Source organism: Littorina saxatilis, linkage group LG3 (assembly GCF_037325665.1).
Source record: "Littorina saxatilis isolate snail1 linkage group LG3, US_GU_Lsax_2.0, whole genome shotgun sequence".
Lineage (NCBI taxonomy): Eukaryota > Metazoa > Mollusca > Gastropoda > Littorinimorpha > Littorinidae > Littorina > Littorina saxatilis.
The window spans coordinates 46,032,275-46,055,115 of record NC_090247.1 but is presented as its reverse complement, the minus strand read 5'-3'; the positions used below and the strand labels follow the sequence as shown (position 1 = coordinate 46,055,115).

Here is a 22,841-nt window from a genome sequence, read left to right as displayed (position 1 = left end):
GATACCAAGTTGAGTTATCCCTCTTTAACAATTTAAAAAAAAAAACACCTCTTAACGCGCAAAATTTTAAACTGTGTTGCTTTTACTACCCCCACCCCCTTACCATTTTTCAGAAAAGAGTGCATATTATCTTCCAAATAGAAAAGCAGGGTAGTCAGATGATCAAAAACTTAAGAAGAGAAAGAGGGAAGCAAAATAGAACATCCAACATAATGATTTAACTTGTGAATTATGAGAAAACTATTTTTTTACCCATTTTTGAAGCTTAATTTAAAACTTGGAACACAAACAAACATAAATTAAAAGTGTTAAAGTGATTACAGTGTTCAGAAATAGTGTTAGATGCCAAGTTGAGTTATCCCTCTTTACCACTGTTAAAAGAAATACACCTCTTGTCGGCCAAAATCTTGAACTGTGATATTTTTATTTCCCCCACCCCCTACCCATTTTTTCAGAAAAGAGTGCATATTATCTACCAAATAGAAAAGCAGGGTAGTCAGATGATCAAAAACTTCAGAACAGAAATAGGGAAGCAAAATAGAACATCCAACATAGTGATTTAACTGGTGAATTCTGAAAAAAACCCACTTTTTTACTCATTTTATTAGCTAAATTTTAAAGCTTGGAAGACAGAGAGAAAAAAATGAAAGTGCTAAAGTGGTTACAGTGTTCAGAAATAGTGTTTGGTACCAAGTTGAGTTATCCCTCTTCATCACAGTTAAAAGAAACACACCTCTTGTCGCGCAAAATCTTGAACTGTGATGCTTTTACTACCCCCACCCCCTACCCATTTTTCAGAAAAGAGTGCATATTATCTTCCAAATAGAAAAGCAAGGTAGTCAGATGATCAAAAACTTCAGAACAGAAATAGGGAAGCAAAAAATAACATCCAACAGAGTGATTTAACTGGTGAATTCAGAAAAAAACCCAATTTTTTACTCATTTTATACGCTGAATTTAAAGCTTGGAAGACAGAAAAAAAAATTAAAAGTGCTTCAGTAGTTGCAGTGTTCAGAAATAGTGTTAGATACCAAGTTGAGTTATTCCTCTTCATCACAGTTGAAAGAAACACACCTCTTGTCGCGCAAAATCTTGAACTGTGATGCTTTTACTACCCCCACCCCCTACCCATTTTTCAGAAAAGAGTGCATATTATCTTCCAAATAGAAAAGCAAGGTAGTCAGATGATCAAAAACTTCAGAACAGAAAGAGGGAAGCAAAAAACAACATCCAACAGAGTGATTTAACTGGTGAATTCAGAAAACACACACTGTTTTACTCATTTTATAAGCTGAATTTAAAGCTTGGAAGACAGAACAAATAAATTAAAAGTGCTAAAGTGGTTACATTGTTCAGAACTAGTGTTAGATACCAAGTTGAGTTATCCCTCTTCATCAAAGTTAAAAGAAACACACCTCTTGTCGCACAAAATTGTATACTGTGATGCTTTTACTACCCCCACCCCCTACCCATTTTTCAGAAAAGAGTGCATATTATCTTCCAAATAGAAAAGCAAGGTAATCAGATGATCAAAAACTTAAGAAGATAAATAGGGAAGCAAAATAGAATATCCAAAATAGTGATTTAACTGTAGATTTCAGAAGAAAAAAACCCTTTTTTTTAATCATTTTTGAAGCTGAATTAGAAGTTTGGAAGACAGAAGAAAAAGAAAAAAAGTGCTAAAGTGGTTACAGTGTTCAGAAATAGTGTTAGATACCAAGTTGAGTTTTTGCTCTTTATAAAAGAAACACACCTCTTGTCGCGCAAAATCTTGAACTGTGATCCTTTTACTACCCCCGCCCTCTACCCATTTGAACAGAAAAGAGTGCATAATTTGTATTCTCTTCCAATTAGAAAAATAAGTAAAAGCAACTGGACATTTTTAAAATACATCTTTTCTGTCAGTCCAAGGATTGCTTAGTCCATTAAAAACAAACAGACTAGGATTTAACGCACCCATTTTAAGAAAAAGTTAACATGATAATTGATATAATTATCAGACTTTTTTTATGCAATTACTACTGAAGATTCCAGACCAGGTAAAACAATCATTTTATATCCTTTGTCACATTTTTTTTTTATATAAATCTATCTATAGCGAGTCTTGTCTCTTTGTGTCATTTATTTTCAAGAATTCTATCCTGGCAACAACAACAACAAAAACACCTACCAACCTACCCTATTTTTTTTAGCCATGTTAATAGAAACAGACAATTTATTTGTTTTGGCCTAAAGATCTTGAAACATTTGTTTTAATAGAGAAATAACAAGTACAGCCATTAGCTGTGTCACTCGAATTTCTTTGTCAGGCTGAAACTTAGCTGTTGCGTTGGTGTCTGCTGTGTGTATCTGGGTCCAAAGCAACTTTCACATTCTCATCTACACACTCACGTTACACAAGTATATATATATATACAATTCCACCCACAGAGGCGTTCGGGGATGGGGGTCTCGCACTCGGGCGAATCACACCACAAAATACAAAGTATAACGTACACAGATTTTACTATTGAACCAAAAAGCAAATTAAATCATGAATAAATCAATCAAGCAAAACTTCCACACAATGACACACTCACTCTCGGTTCACACTGCGCTCTGGACGTGCACACTTGGCAGCACGTATACCATTCCGGCACCGTTTGTCTTCTTGCAAGTCCAGCATAGGCACACGATTGTCCAAGAATCACAATAATCCTCGTGAATGTCACAGCAGGCATAGTAGAAAAGTCCAAAAGGGTGCGTTGATGGTGGTAATCCGGTGCACACACACACACACACACACACACACACACACACACACACACACACTCCGGTTTGGTAAGTTACCTGATAAATAATGTAGCCTGTGGATTTAACGGGGAGACTGGTCAGACAGGAAGAGCATTTCACATTTCCGATGTTCAGCGATAAACTTGTTTTCTTCGAGAGTTCGATCTTCGTGCGATTCTGGCGCGTTGTCACCAAGAACGTAAAAAAAAACCCAGGATATCATCATGATGCCTCTCTACAAAAACCAGGCAGTCTAGGAACTCTTCATCTAAAGTCAGTCAGTATTAGCCCCTCAACACAATCCTCATCTTGTCCCATAGTGATTTCTGCCGCCAAAGAACGTGTGGTTCTTAACTCACAAGACGGATTTGTCGTCTTCCATTGCGAAATTCAGATCTACCCCAACAACGTGCATTGATCTGAGCAATAAAATGTAGATGCGATAATCTGCAAACATCTCTTCAACACAATCTACATCTTGTCCCATCGTGATTTCTGTCGGCAAAGAACATGTGGTTCTCAACTCACAAGACCGATTTGTCATCTTTCAGAAATTCAGATCTGCCCCAAGTACGTGCAATAAAATGTAGAAGCGATAATCTGAAAAAAAATCTTTTCGCGTGAACGCTGCCACGTTGTCATCAGTCCGATGTCTTTTATCCAGAGCAGGGATGAACACACTTTTTCATCAGTAGTTTGTTATGTTTATCCGCAGACTGCTTTCCATTACTTGTCGTCTGTTTTAGCTTGACTCGTGGGGTTCTTGCAAAAAGTGCTTGTTTACTGACACGTTCTCACGCACGACATGTCGTAAATGCAAGTTCTAACGATTGTTTTTTATTGCACTGATAGAGAATGTCGATATTTGTAAACGTCTGCCATTTCCTAATGTTTATTTCATTATTTTGCATACGGATATGGCTAGTAAGTGGATAATCTGTTACGACACGAAACGCGTTCTAAATCCGGGAAGGGAGGCTACTCCAACGTAGAAGGGAGGCTACTCCAACGTACTTTCCAAAGTGTGCTCCAGCCTTAAGAAATTCACTTCGGCTTAAGCATAAAAAGAAAGACGAACTGCTCAGCAGGAAAACGAATGTCACCTGCCTGGCAGCGCTACAGCTCTTGTCCGCCATGTTGAAAACCACAACTCCGTGAAGACGGAAACACCAAGTTTACAACACAATTTACCAAAATGCAAATGGCGGCACAAGCTATAAACAAGAAGAAACTGTTACAGATAAGTCACTAGACTTAAGTTTAAACAACAGTACGAACTACTCGGCGGAGAAAGGACAAAACTTGTCTGAGTGAGCAACTGCTCTCGTCCGCCATTGTGAAAACAAAACGAACTCCGTGAAAACGGAGAGAGACATTTTCACCAGTGAACAGTTACAATAAACAAACGATGTAAACAAGAAAGATCTCACCAACAGCTTAGCAAGATGTATCTAGGGTCAACCGGCACGGTGGCCTAGTGGTAAGGCGTCCACCCTGTGATCGGGAGGTCGTGGGTTCAAACCCCGGCCGGGTCATACCTAAGACTTTAAAATTGGCAATCTAGTGGCTGCTCCGCCTGGCGTCTGGCATTATGGGGTAAGTGCTAGGACTGGTTGGTCCGGTGTCAGAATAATGTGACTGGGTGAGACATGAAGCCTGTGCTGCGACTTCTGTCTTGTGTGTGGCGCACGTTATATGTCAAAGCAGCACCGCCCTGATATGGCCCTTCGTGGTCGGCTGGGCGTTAAGCAAACAAACAAACAAACCTAGGGTCAATGGCCTTCCTCACAGGAGGCCAAAGGCTGAAAAGCCTAGAAGAAGTACAAACACGTCTGAACACAAGTGTGTTGAAGTAGGGAATGACTATACCGGCGATATGTACCGCGCATGTGCGGGCTGCCGGTGAGGGGAGATAACTACCAGGGCCTTGACTTCAAGGCTTTGTTTTGTTTTGAGAGTTACCTCCCCCTGTCACCAGGGTCAGTACTTCAATGTCTAAGCATCAAACGGAGGTTAATGCTATATATATGTGAGTTGGAGTAAGAATATGTGATTTAATAACAGATACATACAAAACCCTGTAAAATGAACAAGAAAGCAGGAATCTCACTGAAATAATCAGCCCCTTAGAGTCGACCAGCCAGATACGCTTGTAAGATTCCTCTCTGGAAAGACCCTCCTCTCGCATGGCTAGGGCTAGCAGTTCAGCAATACCTATAGATGCCTGAAAGCAGTCAAACACGCACAACATATCATCTCACACATTAAACAGGTCAAAATGCTAAAAAAGACATTTCCTCAAAACAAAATTAAAACCATCTGAACTTTGTGATAAAGGAAGAAACAACAAAACTTGACTAAATGTAAAAAGCAGACATAAAAGCCATAGACGACCATAAAAAGATCCCCAAAATATTCAAAGTTTTCAGCCAGTATGGGAAAAAATTCCCAGTCTGCTACTGTCAATTCAACAAAATGACTCCAAAAGCCTCGTAGACTGATCAGCAAAATTGTATTGACCCCGCACTGTCAACAGATTCAGCACCTTCACCACTGTGTGAACCATGCACAACACATGTGTGCCATGCAACAAAGCCGCTACACTGACCTCTCCTGCCCCCAGGAAGACAAAGGTATTTTCTGTCAGCTTCTTGCCTGTGATGCGCAGCGAGGCAAACACTCCGGCTGCAGCTACTGCTGCGGTTCCTGAGAACAAGATACTGTGGTTTAATGACATCCTTCCAACATTAACAACGCTCACATCCATATTGCATTATGACAGTGTAACAAGGGTACATGTAATTGTAAACAGAAATGTTGCAGACAGGAAATAAAAGTGTTGAAATGAAACAGATCAGCAACCAACAACCTTACACACAAACAAAACTAACAATAATTCATCATCAACGTTAACTTGTGTCATGCTGATCACTAGAAAACCTTACCTTTTCACTCCTGTTAACCCGTGATTTGTACAAATGTAAAAACATTTTACAAATCACGTCGAACCTAAAACTGCGATTTGTAAAAATGTAAAAATATCGCATTCCACAAAGTAATACATGCCTTTAATTATGATTAATATTTGTTGTTAGGAGCCTCTATGCTGGGTGGTGGAGGGTGGTTTGGGCCGAATAGGTAAAATATTACGATTGTTGTTTTTTTGTCCCCTAATTTCTCTTTTATTTCAATGAATTTCAACTTTAAATACAGCGGTTTTGTTTTGTTTTGTTTGTTTTTGTTTTTTTGCCAAGCACATCATTGTGGGGCTTTTAATGAATAACATGCATCCGTCCACTCACAATATATTTTCTTTCATTCTTCAACATTTACCACTCCAAAAAGTCTATAGTATTAGGATCCATGAAACAAATGAAAGGCATCTACGGATGTATAGATACATAATTGACCACACTCATTTGGTATACATTCTGACAATTCATTATAAAGACATCTTTCTGAAGTAAGTGACAACTATAAGGCGTACCTTTATTCACAACATTGGGACAAAACAGACATACAGTCGAACTCGCTTAAGACGAATCACTGGGGATCGGGAAATAAGTTCGTCTTAACCGAAATTCGCATTAAGAGAATTGATTGATTTTTTTACTGTCACAATTTTAGAAGTAAAATTTAAAAAGTCGTGTAAAAGCATGTACATGCACATTCTGATCAATCTCCGATTTCATGGTGTCCACCAGTTCTGGTGCATGTACTACCCTGGCCAAGTTTCCTCTCAAGACATCAAAGAGACCGCCCCATAGATTAAACTCTCCATAGGTTAAACTCGGTCACTGACCCGGGTGCAGGAAGTGTTTCCTCTCTCATATGAAAGGGGAACCACCTCTCATAGCTAAAGCTGGGTCAATGACCCCTGGGAAGAAGGTCAGTGTCTATAAAGAAGGCCACCCAGCCATCACAATGGACCTGCCTTTGATCTCGCCTCACACGCAGATCCTTGTAGCCTTGTGACTTTTAGAGACAAAGCGGCTCTGGGGCGACGAAAACATGTTTGTTAAAAGAGGGGTTCGTTATGCAAATGATATGATATGTCGATCTCGGGACGAGTTTAAAGATTTCGCCATAAGCGTGAGTAAATTACAGACATTATGCATGCTTGGGAATCCAAAAAGTGCTCGTTATAAGCATAAATTCGTTACAAAGAATTCGTTTCAAGCATTTTTTTTAAGCATGAAGAAAGAGGTATTCAGTTGGGAACTTAAAACTAATGCGTTATAAGTCAAAATTCGTAACTAGCGTGTTCGTTTTAAGTGGGTTCGACTGTACATAAACATCATAACATTCACCTAGAAGTTATAACGGAACATACAACACTTTGGGGTAGCGCGACTCTGTTGCTGCTAGCTTTCCGCTGGGAGGAAGCAACCCGAATTTCCGAGCGATGGGACAATAAAGTAATGAAATTAAAAATTAAAAAATCTAATTGATCTCTTGACTTTGGGGTAGCGCGACTGTTACTGCTAGCTTTCCACTAGGAGAAAGTGACCTGAATTTCCCAGCGATGGGACAATAAAGTAATTCAAAAATAAATCAGATAGATCCCTTTTCTTTGGGGTAGCGCGACTCTGTTGCTGCTAGCTTTCCACTGAGAGGAAGCGACCCGAATTTCCCAGCGATGAGACAATTAAGTAATTTAATTAAAATCCCCCCAAAATCTAATAGATCCCTTGACTTTGGGGTAGCGCGACTCTGTTGTTGCTAGCTTTCCACTGGGAGGAAGTGACCCGAATTTCCCAGCAATGGGACAATAAAGCAATGATTTTTATTTTTTATTTAATTGATCTCTTGACTTTGGGGTAGCGCGACTCTGTTACTGCTAGCTTTCCACCAGGAGAAAGCGACCCAAATTTCCCAGCGATGGGACAATAAAGCAATGATTTTTATATTTTTATTTAATTGATCTCTTGACTTTGGGGTAGCGCGACTCTGTTACTGCTAGCTTTCCACTAGGAGAAAGCGACCCGAATTTCCCTGCAATGGGACAATAAAGTAGTGAAAAAAAGAAAATCTAATAGATCCCTTGACTTTGGGGTAGCGCGACTCTGCTGCTGCTAGCTTTCCACTGAGAGAAAGCGACCTGAATTTCCCAGCGATGGGACAATAAAGTAAACATTTTACAAATCGCGGGTTAACAACTCCTCCACAGATGTGATCTATGCGAAGTAAAATCACCAGAGTTCTAAGTGTGGACAGTGGGACAAACAAACAGACACAGTGAAACCTACACACACCCCATTTAAAGGGGGGGTGCAATAAGAAGGAAGGTATCTTTTAGATAGTTATTATTGGTTGGTTAACTCGGCGTTCATCTAAGACCGTTGTGTGTAGGAGAACAAAATTAAACAAGAAGAGAAAATGCTCATATGACTCACCTTTACCTCCTATGAATCGGAACCAAATTGTCGGCTGCTTTAGCTCCATAAAATTTGATTTTACTTTTTAAGCAAAAATATAGCTTTAACAAGAAGAGCAAACGCTCGATCGAGTCACTTTCGCAGTTCTGAATATTATATGAGGCATCAGATGGACAGGAAGAAATTGCTATTCACAACACAATGAGTCACGTTCACATAAAATTTGAGCCCGGTCACTTTTATAGTTTCCGAGAAAAGCCCAACGTTAAGTTGTGTGTTGCCGAACAGAAAAGGCTAGTTATCTCCCTTGTTTTTCTGATAACGTTCGTAAAAGGCTACAGATGTAAATACTTTGATGTAAAGAATAATCCTACAAAGTTTCAATCACATCCGATGAACTTTGTCAAAGATATAAAATGTCTAATTTTTCCTTTGACGCTGACCTGTGACCTTGAAAAAGGTCAAAGGTCAACGAAACCATCGTTAAAGTGTAGAGGTCATTGGAGGTCACGACTAAACAAAATATGAGCCCGATCGCTTTGATAGTTTCCGAGAAAAGCCCAACGTTAAGTTGTGTGTTGCCGAACAGAAAAGGCTAGTTATCTCCCTTGTTTTTCTGATAACGTTCGTAAAAGGCTACAGATGTAAATACTTTGATGTAAAGAATAATCCTACAAAGTTTCAATCACATCCGATGAACTTTGTCAAAGATATAAAATGTCTAATTTTTCCTTTGACGCTGACCTGTGACCTTGAAAAAGGTCAAAGGTCAACGAAACCATCGTTAAAGTGTAGAGGTCATTGGAGGTCACGACTAAACAAAATATGAGCCCGATCGCTTTGATAGTTTCCGAGAAAAGTCCAACGTTAAGGTGGTGTCTACGGACGGCCGGCCGGACGGCCGGCCGGACAGACTAACACTGACCGATTACATAGAGTCACTTTTTCTCAAGTGACTCAAAAACATTGAAATTTTCAATAATTTTTCATTTTCTGACCTGAGCAGAACCAAATTGTGACCTTAAAATTTGAGGAGGGTGTGGTTATGCTCTTAGGCATTCAAACCAAAGGAGTATGTGAAGTTTAAAGCTGTAGCTTCAAAAACCTTGAAGAAAATCATAATTTTCCCTTTTTTTTTATATCTCAACACGACCCAGATGTGACTTTGAAAATGTGCTAATGTCAGCAAGCTTGCATCATGCCTGGAGGGTCGTCAAACCCTAGAAATATATATACTGTTCAAAAAAAGAAACGCATAGTTGCTACTTGCCAAATTTGTTTTATTTTTCGAAAAAATTAACAGAAAATCCAATATTTAGATTATTTGTTTGAAATTTGGTATGGACACAGTTGAATGCACACACAGTTCATTTGCATCTTCAAATCAATCAATCAATCAATACGATTGGGTGCCGAGGCTGTCAAGTCAGTAGGGGGTGTGACTGCCTTGAGCAGCAACAACTGCCCGGCACCTTCTGGGCATGGACTGGATCAGATGCCGGATATCTTGCTGTGGGATGGTGTCCCACTCCTCCTGAAGTGCCTGCAATAGATCGCGGTGATTTGCCGGCGCTTCTTCTCGCCTGCGCACACGTCTGTCCAATTCATCCCAGAGGTGTTGTATCGGGTTCATGTCTGGCCAGGGAAGCACCTGGACATGGTGGTCGGTGAGGAACTGGGTGGTGAGTCGTGCTGTGTGCGGGCGAGCGTTGTCCTGCTGGAATATGGCATCCTGGTCAGCCAGAAGAGGAAGGGCGTGTGGGCGCAGAATTTCCTCCACGTATCGCTGGGCAGTTATGCGCCCTTGGACGTGCACCAGGGTGCTCCTTCCAGCGGTATTGATCGCCCCCCACACCATGACGCCTCCACCACCATGAACGGGTGCCTCATCCACACAGTTGGGCGCGTACCGTTCGTTTACTCTCCGGTAGACCCTCCTCCGACCATCATGTCGCTGGAGCAGGAAGTAGGACTCGTCGCTGAACCACACGTGTCTCCAGTGATTCCGGACGGTCCAGCGAAGGTGCTGGTTGCCCCACTGCACTCGGTTCTGGCGATGGCGGCGGGTGAGGACAGCTCCTCTGTGAGGTCTGAGAGCTCTCAAACCAGCTTCATGCAGGCGGTTCCGCACGGTCTGGTCCGATAATCGGTGTGGCCCGGGGAGAGCCTGGACAGAAGATGAGGCCGACAGGAAACGATTCCGGAGGTGGCGGAGCCGTATGAAGCGGTCGTGAGCAGCAGTTGTCACCCTTGGTCTTCCCGCTCGTGGCAAGTCAGCAACGGAGCCAGTGGCTTGAAACCTGACCCACAGTCTACTGATGGTGCTCTGGGACACGTGGAAGTGCCTGGCGATTGCACTTTGACTTTGGCCTGCTTGTAAACGACCCAATGCAATTTGGCGGTCTTCTCTGCTCAATCGGGCCATCTTTCGTCGCTGAATTGTCGTCTGATTTCTTTGTGGCGAACAATCCGCTTTTATGGGTTTTGGAAGACATGGTGAGAGCTCAATATTCCCCGAGTTTCACGAGATTACACTGAAGCATGACGAGTGGTCATGCCAAATGAGCAATTTTGACATTGTAGCCACTGATAACGCATGCGTCACGTGCAGAGCTCACTTGTGGCAATGGACGAAAGGTCGACGACCAGATAAACATTTTCTGCAGTTTGGTGGATATCCTTGTAGCCATATAACTAAATTAACCAAATATTACAAGCTATGCGTTTCTTTTTTTGAACAGTATAGTATACAATTTCAAAGCTCTAGCTTTGTGAGTGTTGCAAAATAAATAGAACATTTTGACCTGGGCTTAATTCTGAAATAAACTTGAAGTTTGACAAGAGTGTAACAGACTTGAGTCATGTCTGGTTTTCATCAAACCTTGAAACTATGCAAAGTTTCAAAGTATGAAGTTCTAAGTCTTAAAAACCTTTAAGAAAATGACAATTTTTCTCTTCTTTAGAACTTGGACTGTCCTGATTGCTCAGTTGAGTCAAAAATGACAGAATACATGTATACAAGCTGTGCACTCACAAAAAAGCACTTTATGGAGCTTTGATGCTAGCTGATAAAATGATAAGATGCCAGAGAGAAGAAGAGGAAACCAACCTTGGATGTCGTCGTTGAAGGTGCAGTAATCATTTCTGTACTTCTCCAGCAAGCGAAAAGCGTTTTTGTTGGCAAAGTCCTCAAACTGAATCAAGCAGTTATTGCCGTACCTGTCATGATTGTGATTCTCATCAGCTCGGCGTTGAAAATCATACAAACTTAAACTAATAGGAGAAGCAATGATGCTTAAGATTCAGGAAGCTATTTGTACTAGTATATAAAACTGGTTTCACACCATTCAACATCAGAAGTGATTCTGTTTGACTCTGTGATATGAGTGATGCATGTCTAGCTAATGTATTCAAAGATATCAAGGTTTGCTATAAACGAATGACCACTTTATTTCGAACAATAGGCTCAATGGCAAATGTTCAAGCCTAAATAACAGTCAAACAACAAAACCAAATGCCTTGTTCAATCTAGCTGATTTGATGATTTGAGAGGGAAATTTAAACCACTTACTTTTAAGTGAAAGAAGTATTAACTGTTTAGAAACTTGATAAAACCACTGCTCATTTCCCACAACCCACCCCATCCCCCACCTGCCCTCTCTCTCTTTCTCCCTCTCTCTCTCTCTTCCTCCCTCCCTCTCTATCTGAGAAATCCACAACATTTACCTTTTGGACACAGCTTTCATGAATTCGTCAATGAATTCATCATATTCCTGACCTGTGACGCGTTTGTGGGCAGAACCAATGTACAGTGGATCCTTGTGCAGTGCCTGGCAACAGCATTCGAAACATGTCCGTCATGAAGCACAGCTAACACACATATATATATATACTATTCAATAACGAAATATTCAGTACTCCAGGGAAATGAGATATTATTCATTTGGCTTAATGTACAATTCATTTACACCAAAAACTCACAAACACACAAACTTTTAGAAATGTCTCAGTATTCTTGAAATTTGCATGCTAGTTCATAAGAACATACACAGTAGTTATCTCTTATATTTGTATGTGTCTGGCAATAAAAATAAGGAAAACAATGTGTGCACCTACAGAACAACAGCAGATGACAAGATGAGCAGCAACAAACCTCATTGTTGGTGCCAACATCCAGGCAGATGGGGAGACACTTGGAGGGGTCAATGCCGCCCAGTGCTGTGTACAGGGACAGTTTGCCCACGGGGATACCCATTCCATACACACCAAGGTCACCAAGGCCCAAAATCCTCTCACCGTCTGTCACCACTATCGCCTGCAGGAATGCATCACCAAACATTAGTGCCCACATCTTCAAATAAAAAGCTAGCAGTCACACTCACAGCTCGTATACCAAAACTCTTAGCGATATGGTTGTAGAGAGCATGTGAAACAATCACTTGGTACATGTCTTTTCGAAGCACGTATCTGAACTTCTGTTATTTGCATGAAAAGCCACATTTGGTACAACCCTAACTAATATCATCTAAGCAAAACATAACTAATAAGGATATTTGAAGACAACTAGTAAGTAGGAAGATTCTACTTCTAAAAAACAACACTAAAGACAAAGTAATGACAATCAATAAAAAAAATCACCTTTCATTTCATATTCTTCACCTGCTTGGTGATGAAAGGGAGATACAGTAGACTTCCACTATATCGCAGATTTGGGGTCCAAAGATTTGAGATCGCGATATATTCGATTCGCGAAACATTGGGTAAAGGGGGGTGTCCGCGGCAACAACAAAAAATTCTTAGAATGTATTGGTTTGGACATGTGAACACGAACTTGACTTTGATGAATACTGTCAGAGTTTTTCTTGGTGCTGTACGAGAAAGACAAAAACACTACTCTCACCTCTGCTGTTGCAAAAAAACTCATTTTCACGCTCTGCAATTGACAACCCCAGTCCAAAGACAAGGGCAAAATATTGTACAGCATATTTGCCAGTGTAATGTAAAGGAGGAGGGATTGCTAGTAAGAGAGACCGTGGAGCACCTTTCTCTGCAGTCTCATCCACCACCGCTAAGAAAGGGAGGGAGGAAGAGGAGGGGGTTGGGTGGGCACTAGAGATAAAGTTGAAAAGAGAAGGTTTGTTCACTGTCCACTCTGCAGTCTCTGACACAAGTACTAAATCAGCATGCTTGACTGCACAGCAGACACTGCTGCCAATAAAGGATGGCTAACCATATGCTGCCTAAGGGGTGTCAAGTAAGTTTGAGGCTGCTGTACAAGTCAATAAGAGAATTTGAAAACGTGCTTCTTCACAAAGCAAAACCGGCACAGTTGACCAAAAACAAAAACTAAATTTGTTTTATTGTTATTTTTTTTAAAAGGTTGGTCCAGTTTTTTTCACGGTCCTTTTTTTTTTAGCCGAATTCGCGATATAGTGGACCGCGATTTAGTGGAAGTCCCCTGTATTCATACCTCTCACAGTAAAAAACCAAAAATACTGACTCTCAAAACTTTCAAAGGACACAGTCAGGGATGACATTTTGATTACCTTCACATTTCTTTCCGGCCAATTGCAGATCATTTCATAGACATGCCCTTTGTCTTTGATAGAGATGAATAAACCCCTGAAAAAGAAAAAAACAAAAGAACTTTAGGAAATAACCTTGTGCTTTTCCCGCAATATATCTTAGGCAGCAAAGACTATAAGAAAATGTTGAAATCATAAAGTGAACCTTGACAAAGCCATGACATTTGAGAAGGCAATGTGTGGTAAGTAGCAATGAGTGAGACTAACCTAGGTCTGCGAAAGGCCACACCATACTGCTGACAGGCCAGACCAACAGTAGGAGTGTACACGATGGGCATCATTTTCTCCACATGCTCCGTCAGCACGCGGTAAAACAGTCGCTCATTGCGGTCCTGCAGGGACGACAGGTAGATGTAACGATCAAGGTCATTCTGACGTTTGCTGAAGTTAGTCATGACTCGGATCATCTGTTCATCAAGGGAGCGAACCACCGGAGGAAGCAGGCCATGAATACCCATCAGCTGGCGTTCTTTCAAGCTGAAGGCTGTCCCCTGGGTAACACATACACATGTAACATGAGCTATGATATAGCTGCCTTTGACAGAATGAGAATACAACATTCAAAGAGTCTTTCTTTAAAAAAAAAAAAAAAAAAGAGGTTTACATACATGTGCTTTACTACTTATTACATTTTTTCTTCAGACAATTAACCATATCCACATATCGAGGCTCTGGGAGTTACTTCCCTTGTTTTAGGAAGCAAGCTTGGGGACAATGTAAAACGGATGATAGGTATCCTGAACGCTGTGTTGGCGTGAAATTCATCCCATTTGTGAAACCGGTAAAGCATCTGTACCATCTAGATCGCTGCCTTCGCTGGATAAAAGCCTGCAATCGCCCAGCTTACCAGTTGAACGTCAACACAATCAAGTCGTACATGTACATTTGCAGCAAGGTCAGATCTCGCACGACTTTGATTCAAGGCCTATTGCTAATTTTTTGATGGTTTGGTCTCAGTGTCACAAAAATATGACGATCTAATCAATCACTGATTTAAAAAATAAGTATGTTGCCCTATATCCATTGACATTCTTAGTGAAATAGATCTATTTGAAATAGTATTTCACTGCCCCGACCGGCGAACTTGTTGCCGGCTGTATTGAGCTTGTGTGTTCGTGTAGGCCTACTCAAAAAGTCAAAATCACAGTCGTCTCCGAAACAAGCAATAATCAGAGGTGGGGGGAAAACATTTCGTTTGTTCAGTTTTGTTTTGTTCTTGATAGTTTGTTTATCTCTCACACACACACACACACACACATACATACATACATACACAAACACACGCGCGCATGCACACACATTGCACGTACGCGCACATACACACACCTACTGAGATATGCCTAACATACACGCACGCTTGCAAACACACACATAATACGCAAACGCAGTTTAATTTCCTCAATACAAGGCGAAAGGCACACACACACCACACACAAATAAACACACACACGCAGTCCCACACACACACACACACACAACCATCACACACACAAATAAACCCACACACGCAGTCAACCCCCCCACACACACACACACAACCCTCACACACACAAATAAACACACGCACGCAGTCCACCCCCCCCCCCCACACACACAAATAAACACACACACGCAGTCCACCCCCCCCCCACACACACATTTAACCCTCTCTGACACACACACCCGCCCAACTCAACTTTCACCAACAACCATACCCTACTCTCACTATCGCTCTCTCTCTCTCACAGTCACACACACACACAAGCTCACGCAAGCACAGCCACACACACACACAGCACGCGCATACACACACACTGACACACATCACACACAGCACGCGCATATACACACACACTGACACACATCACACACACACACCCACACACACCTTTCGCAGTTCGCTCACAGTTCTTCTCTTTTCCATCGTCGCCATCTTCGAAGCTTGCTTCGCTTTTCAGGGGAGATAACCCGTTTATCACATTCGCTGCTGACTTGTGGGTCAAGGCTATTTTGCAATCAAACATTTCAAGCTCTTCCTTAATCACACTCACAGTTTGTTTACATTCAATATACACAATTTTTCAAATACATTATTTCAACGGATTGCATATGAAATGAAACTGACTTTGCTTCTGTTGTTTGGATGAGAAATATAGAATATAGTCTACATAGATTGCTATGTGATACTACTAGTATTAGTACAGTTGAACCTGCCCTGGCAACCACCTCTCGATAATGACCACCTGCCCATAACAACCACCCCAAAAGATCCCCAACAGGTTTTATTATATAATTCATCTTTCCATAATGACCACCTGTCTAACGCAACCCACGTAGTCAGTTTTGGTCCAAAATGCCTTAGACGACCCGCCATTGTCTTGTTTTTTCTTTAGCTGTACCATCATTCCTCTAACGGTACCGGTTACTTCCGAGTGCACTGAGGGGTGATGGTACTCGGAAGCCACCTGTACTGGGTATTGAAAGGAATAAGGTCATGAGAAGTAAGGGCCAACTGCAATTTTATTGTCTGAAATGATCTCATAATGTTAAGTCACTCCTCCCCTCGTCTTCCATAATTAAGTGTCCTTGCAACACCCCCCTCTTGACAAACTCCTCAACTGCTGAGGTGATCACTGTGCTGAGACACTACCTTAAGTGCTGTTCACATGACAGACTTGCAAACAACTTTTCCCGAACTTTAATCTTTACTGAGTCGTCGAGGCCAAGTCGGTGAAAAGTCTGCCATGTGAACAGCCCCAGCGATTTAGGCAAAATTCAGCAGCGACTCCAAAACTCAGTTGAGCACTGCTCGACTCGGCCGTGACTTATAAAGATTTTGCGCAGGTTTTTCTTATCAAGCTTACTGCTTGGCTAGCTCTAGCCAACCCACGCTAATGAAGTTACTTCCCTTCTCCGGAAAACATCGAAGACGACCGGACAATCCCGAATGGTACAGTCTGGCGAGAATCGCTGCTTAAACTAGTTTGCGCGTTTTTGCTGTTCACATGGGCAGCGATTTTGATTTGACTTGCAACCGACTAAAATCGCTTGAAAGTTGGTTGCAAATGCAAGTCTGCCATGTGCACAGCACTTTACTCATGTAGCTGTGGGCAGTAAAGCAGGACAAAAGATTACGCAAGCTTGGTGTATTAGCCGCATCCCGCTAAGCGTGTACATTTTTGCCGTTCCCCTCAAGAGAAAGAGACTTATAAGACCACAACTTAGTCCTTAGAGTGATTATCTGCTAGCGACAACTGTGAATGAGAGTAAAAGTGTGTTCAATGTCTGAGCTGTGGGAAACTCCAATACGGAGTCTGCCTTTGTTTACATTATGATGGTTTACTTGGAGTTTGAACACTGAATCTGTTCAAATTGAGCATAATGTGGTCAGTTCCAAAGAAAAGAGGGAAGAAATAGCAAAGCAAAAAGAAAGAATCAAAAACCAACAACAACATAATATTCCACCTCACCTGTAAAAAATTACTTCATAAGGTCACCGCTAGGGTTGCATATGTCGGGGTATAATTTTAACCCCTAACCTCATTTACATGATATAAACACATGTGAAGATACGGTTTAGTTATAAAATGGGTGGCCTCTAGGTATTTAAAGGACCAATTTATGTATGTTGACTTTTTCATGAAATAAAAACCCAACAAACTGTATGTATTGTAAAAGATCCTAAATGCCACAGATGAGTTTCTTATATGAGTTGTTCTTTGCTACTGGTCACAAGTGGGGGTCAGCTCAGACGGACGCATTTTTTCAACACAGTCTAGGGGAGAAACTGGTCACAAAGCACCCAGTACATGCCAGAGAGATAGGAGAATCGGCACAATCAAAGAAAATAACAAAATCATTCAATAGATATGGAAATATTACGATTTACTGTGAAAATGCTAGCAAAAATGGCGTTCAAAAATGGGAACGCACACTTGGTGCGTCTTTGAAGACTTACCTCCCGTTCTGTGTTGTTGATAATAGTCGTGTTTGTGCTGTTTTTGTTGAAATAGTATCTAATAAAACTGATGCAGTTCTTGAAATGTTGCAAATTATTGTTGTCTTTGTGAAATGCGAGAGTGTTCTGAGGCGTAATCTGCATACGGCTGATGTCCCACATAGGGTACCCCACTTCGATCAGCGTATCACTCTAAATGAGCTTCATAGCAGAAAAGCAGATACACTACCAAAACACTGCATAACAGATCTACAAGTCTGAGCCAGAATCATTGAAATTTACTTTCTGTATAAAATATTGCAATCAAATTTGTTCACGCCGTCCCACAAATAACGCAGGTTACCCTCGCCTTCGATTCAAAGTAACTCCAATCTGACTGAATTACCATCGAAACGCAGATGACGAACTGATTCACCACACATTTGTGGTATTTTACACACAAATTTCAACTGTGTTGTTTCGCGATAAACAGCCATAAACAAACAAATGTGGCGCCGTCACGTCGCCTCCGAAGGAATAACGCAGGTGACCAAGACTTGTTTCCGATACCTGTCTGATTAAAATCATCGTTTTTTTCACAAATGACGGCTCTTTGGCAGATCTGGTAAGTTGGAAACTGTCTATGAATGTTTCATTTAATGTCAAATGCGTACATTCTTGTCGATATTGTTACCTTTGGGCTCATAAATTAAGTCAATCGTCGTGTTGTCCGAAAGTGACTTTTGTCAGCATAGAACTTACTGTGCTTTGATCATTGACTGAGAAGAATCTTCCGATGACACTAGTTCATTTCACTACGCGACTGCAGATCTGCAAGGAAACTTATGGCAGGGGAAATAAGCTTAACTGAAGACGAATAAGCGGAGTAACTGTTCTTCAACGGATTGCTCTCACTGATCTAAATATTTAGATCTTGTCGTCTGCTAGTCTGCTAGTAAGTAGTCTTCGGTCGTGTGAAAGTCACATCTATTTCGACTGTGTGCATCGATCCGTGTAGTGAAATGTTGATCTTTGATGATTTGGCAACATAACTTCGCTAAATGTGCTTCGAGTGTATCTCCCCGTTAACCGCATTTGAAAACGTCTTTTAACAAGACCATGTTTTGACAGCCCAGACGGGGAGGATCCTCGATAGCTCACAGGGTATATAATGTTTTCCGCCGTTTTTTGAAGAATCCTTTCAAATTTGCTATTCCAAAAGTACCTTATGACACGACTCGAGTGGCAAAGAACATTCTCTGCAATTCCTGTCTCAGTCCGTGCAGCCGTTTCGGGTCCTATCGTCATCATACAAACATACACACAGACACACAAGAACCAGCTTTAAAAGTTAGATTATGTAGGAACCATGTGAACCAGTGATTTTTTCTTATGTACAACAGATACTACAGTATTTCTGCTTTATGAAAAGCAATATTTCAAAAACAAAACTAGAGATTTGAATTTTGACCACTTTTCCCCCTTTCTCAGTTTCTGTCACCAGTACTGAAGAACAACTCATATATATAATGTTAACGATACTGCAATGTCACTAAAGGTTTCATGTTAGCTTGAATCTTTTATGGCTAATGTTAAAAGTGTTCAACCTTTTAATAAATAAAAGATGCAATATAATTTTGAATCCCGATGTGTATCCTGTGTCATCAAAAGAATAAAATAAGATTCATATCTAACCCAAAGTAATTATCCATTTTGAGTTTTACCTTGTTTAGTTTGGGGTTCCTCAGAATGTCAATGCCTCTGACCCTGGAATGGTTGATAAGGTTTTTTTTCATACTTTTCTCATCAGACCTCTGGACTCCTGTTGTGTGCAGTGTGACACACAACACACGACTGCAACAGAGAACAAAGTACGCCACCATTATACTTTATAGGTCATGTAATAATTGCACTGTCAGCATGAAGTATCCTGAGTAAAGAAGTACACACATGTATATATATGTGTATATATATATGATCATAATATGATGCACTCTGAACCATCAAGCTTAACCAAAACCCATTATTCAAAATCAACACATGCAGACACACTCTCTCAGTCACACACAGACAAATCAAAAACACGCATAAGCTTATATTTGTTTTGTCCATAGATGTATGTACATTTTTGTGTGTAAATTTACTGCTACAGTGCTAGTGCTACTAACGTTTTTTCCTCATCTCATCTCCACTCACTCACTCACTCCCTCCCCCCTATTATTACCTATTTATTTACAACAAGTTACATTGCTACTGTTCATGTTTAATTTTGCACCAGTACGAGCTTGCTGTTTGTTTTGTAGTTTGAAAGTTGCCCTGCGCAGAACGTCAATTCTACCTATCGTATTCACATTGTACAATATTTCAAGTACCTTTTTGTGTGTGTGTGTGCCAAATTTATGTGTTACATTGTTTTGAATGGGGATTGAACATTAATTAAACAGTTTCAAGCCACACAAACATTCAGTTTCAGTTTCACTGCACTGGCTTACTTGAAACCAACACTAGACTACATGATGGAATAAAATGACACATGCCATGGTTGAATCTACATTGTAGAATCTTCAATCTGCGGTGCAGATCGAATAACGTTGCGAAAGAGGTTTCTTTTATATATATATCAGTAACTAACATTGACAACCTCTAGAAATAATAATGCATAAAACCCCTGCATCTCTTAGTGGCCATAGACTGATAGAGCCGGAAAACGTCCTTCACTTCAGGTAGCGAATGAGCGAGAATGTCACAATGTCAAAAGGATAAGGCACGGGCCTTTTCAAAGAAAAGATGTCAATGCCAAATGCACTTACCTAGATGGTTGAAGTTTACCAACCGCTAGCTTCGCTGCTTGTCTGCTTAAATTCACAGCCATTTTGTACGGTTTCTGTTTGATTTGTGGTCGCTGTCTGTCCCAAGCAGTCAAAGAAACGATCGAATGCACTCCTCTGACCTAGCTAGTCTCAAATCTACATATACATTTCTGTATCTCCACAGAGAAAAGAGTGTTCGAGTTTTGTCCCCTGCCTTCATTTCTAGCAGACGACTTTCCCTCGTCCCTGACCGAGCTTTCGGACAGTTGTCAATGTCACGGTCATAAAATGTCTAAAGGCACCAAACACATCTAAATTCTGTCTCGATTTGTTTCTTTAAATGACATGGAATGTTCGGTATTTATCCTAGCGAAGCTGGAGGTATCCCACGAACTCATACTGAGATGGACTTGAGAAATGTTCTTCAAAATAATACATGAAGAAGATCCTTTTACATAACTGAGGCTACAGTTGGGGATGGAAGTTCACCAAAAATTGGGAGCATACTAATACATACGGTAGCTGCTGTACAATTTTTTTTTTATCGAACGCCACCCAGGACGCTACCGCCGGGTGGAAAAATCCGAATTCCGAGTCTACATCATAACATATCATTGCGTTTCCTTAAAGTGTGTCTAAACCCTGCAAGTACAGGTTTGAGTGTGTGTAGAGGGGTTCCAGTTACGACATTTTTCTGCACTTTAACCGCTCTGCGCTCAGCCGTTCGCCAACTGGCATGTATGACGGCTTACTAGTGCCAAAACCTGGGGTTACCCATTATCACGGGATAATTACTAATTAACGCTGTCAGTTACTGTTTTCACTCGTTAGTTACTCATTTTCACGGGATAATTAGTAATTTTCACGGGAAAATGACTAATTTTTAGTTTTGGCACTAGCAATCCGTCAGGAAGTGAGCCAAAACTAAAAATTAGTAATAAACAGGTGAAAGTTAGTAATTTTCCCGGGAAAATTAGTAATTAACACGTAAAAATGGTAATTATCAAGGGAAAATTACCCTTGATAATTACAATTATGAGGTTTTGGCACTAGTAAGCCATATGACGGCTTACTAGTGCCAAAACCTGGGGTTACCCATTATCACTTGATAATTACTAATTAACGCTGTCAGTTACCGTGTTCACCTGTTAGTTACTCATTTTCACGGGAAAATTACTAATTTTTAGCAATCCGTCAGGAAGTGAGCCAAAACTAAAAATTAGTCATTAACAGGTGAAAGTTAGTAATTTTCCCGGGAAAATTAGTAATTGACACGTGAAAATGGTAATTATGGAGAAATGACTATTTTTCCCTTGATAATTACAATGATGAGGTTTTGGCACTAGTAAGCCGTCATAGGCATGCGTACTAAATTTGCTCATCCGGACTTTGCCGAGAAAACCCGAGAACTCCCGACGCGCCAGCCAAGTGCCTGTGACGTAGACATGGGAAGAGAGCACAATGGACGACAGACGGACAGTCAGTCGTGGCGTATGGCAATCCGTTTGTAAAGAAATTACGTTTTTTCCTGTTGATCTAAATAATGAATTATTTAACTAAATAATTCATTATATAGCTAAATAATTCATTATTTAACTAAATAATTCATTATTTACACAAAAGTAAAAAGTGTGATTGTTGTAATTAAAGAAATCTTTTATTTACTAAACAATTCATTATTTCATAAAAAAAATCCATTATTTACTATAGAATGCATTATATACTATAGAATGCATTGTATACTATAGAATGCATTGTATACTATAGAATGCACATGCATTCTATATTATAGAATGCATTCTATACTATAGAATGCGCGCATTGTATACTATAGAATGCATTGTATACTATAGAATGCATTCTATAATATAGAATGCATTCTATAATATAGAATGCATTCTATACTATAGAATGCATTCTATACTATAGAATGCATTCTATAACGTTACAAAACTACTACAGGACAGCTCCGCATGGCTCTGTCAGTAAAAGAGGGATTTTTGGCAAATATGAGAGAGAGAGAGAGAGAGAGGGAGAGAGAGAGAGGAAGAGAGAGAGGGGGAGAGAGAGAGAAACAGAGAGAGAAACAGAGAGAGACAGAGACACAGAGAGACAGAGAGAGAGACACACACAGAGAGACAGAGAGAGACAGAGAGAGAGAAACGGAGAGACTGGAGAGAGAGAGAGAGAGAGGGAGAGAGAGAGAGAGAGGGGGGGAGAGAGAGAGAGGAAGAGAGAGAGAGAGAATGGGAGAGGGAGAGAGAGAGAAACAGAGAGACAGAGACACACAGACACACAGAGAGACAGAGAGAGACAGAAACAGAGAGAGAGAGAAACGGAGAGAGAGAGAGAGAGAGAGGGAGAGAGAGAGAGAGAGAGG

The 22,841-nt window shown here is 40.7% G+C and overlaps 1 protein-coding gene across 2 annotated transcripts in view; it reads right to left on the bottom strand.

Moving 5' to 3' along the window:
* The window catches only part of LOC138960789 (NADP-dependent malic enzyme-like), a 120,784-nt gene extending 100,152 nt beyond the window's left edge, over nucleotides 1-20,632 (bottom strand). For both annotated transcript variants that reach the window (XM_070332439.1, XM_070332440.1), the window contains exons 1-9: nucleotides 20,462-20,632; nucleotides 19,376-19,505; nucleotides 13,943-14,226; nucleotides 13,697-13,772; nucleotides 12,304-12,465; nucleotides 11,877-11,980; nucleotides 11,260-11,369; nucleotides 5,381-5,478; nucleotides 4,883-4,996 (exon numbers count right to left, since the gene is read on the bottom strand). In XM_070332439.1, coding sequence (XP_070188540.1) covers nucleotides 4,883-4,996; nucleotides 5,381-5,478; nucleotides 11,260-11,369; nucleotides 11,877-11,980; nucleotides 12,304-12,465; nucleotides 13,697-13,772; nucleotides 13,943-14,226; nucleotides 19,376-19,505; nucleotides 20,462-20,523 — 1,140 coding nt within the window. In that variant the 5' untranslated portion in view covers nucleotides 20,524-20,632. The remainder of the gene's footprint in view (nucleotides 1-4,882; nucleotides 4,997-5,380; nucleotides 5,479-11,259; nucleotides 11,370-11,876; nucleotides 11,981-12,303; nucleotides 12,466-13,696; nucleotides 13,773-13,942; nucleotides 14,227-19,375; nucleotides 19,506-20,461) is intronic.
* Nucleotides 20,633-22,841: the final 2,209 nt, after the last annotated feature.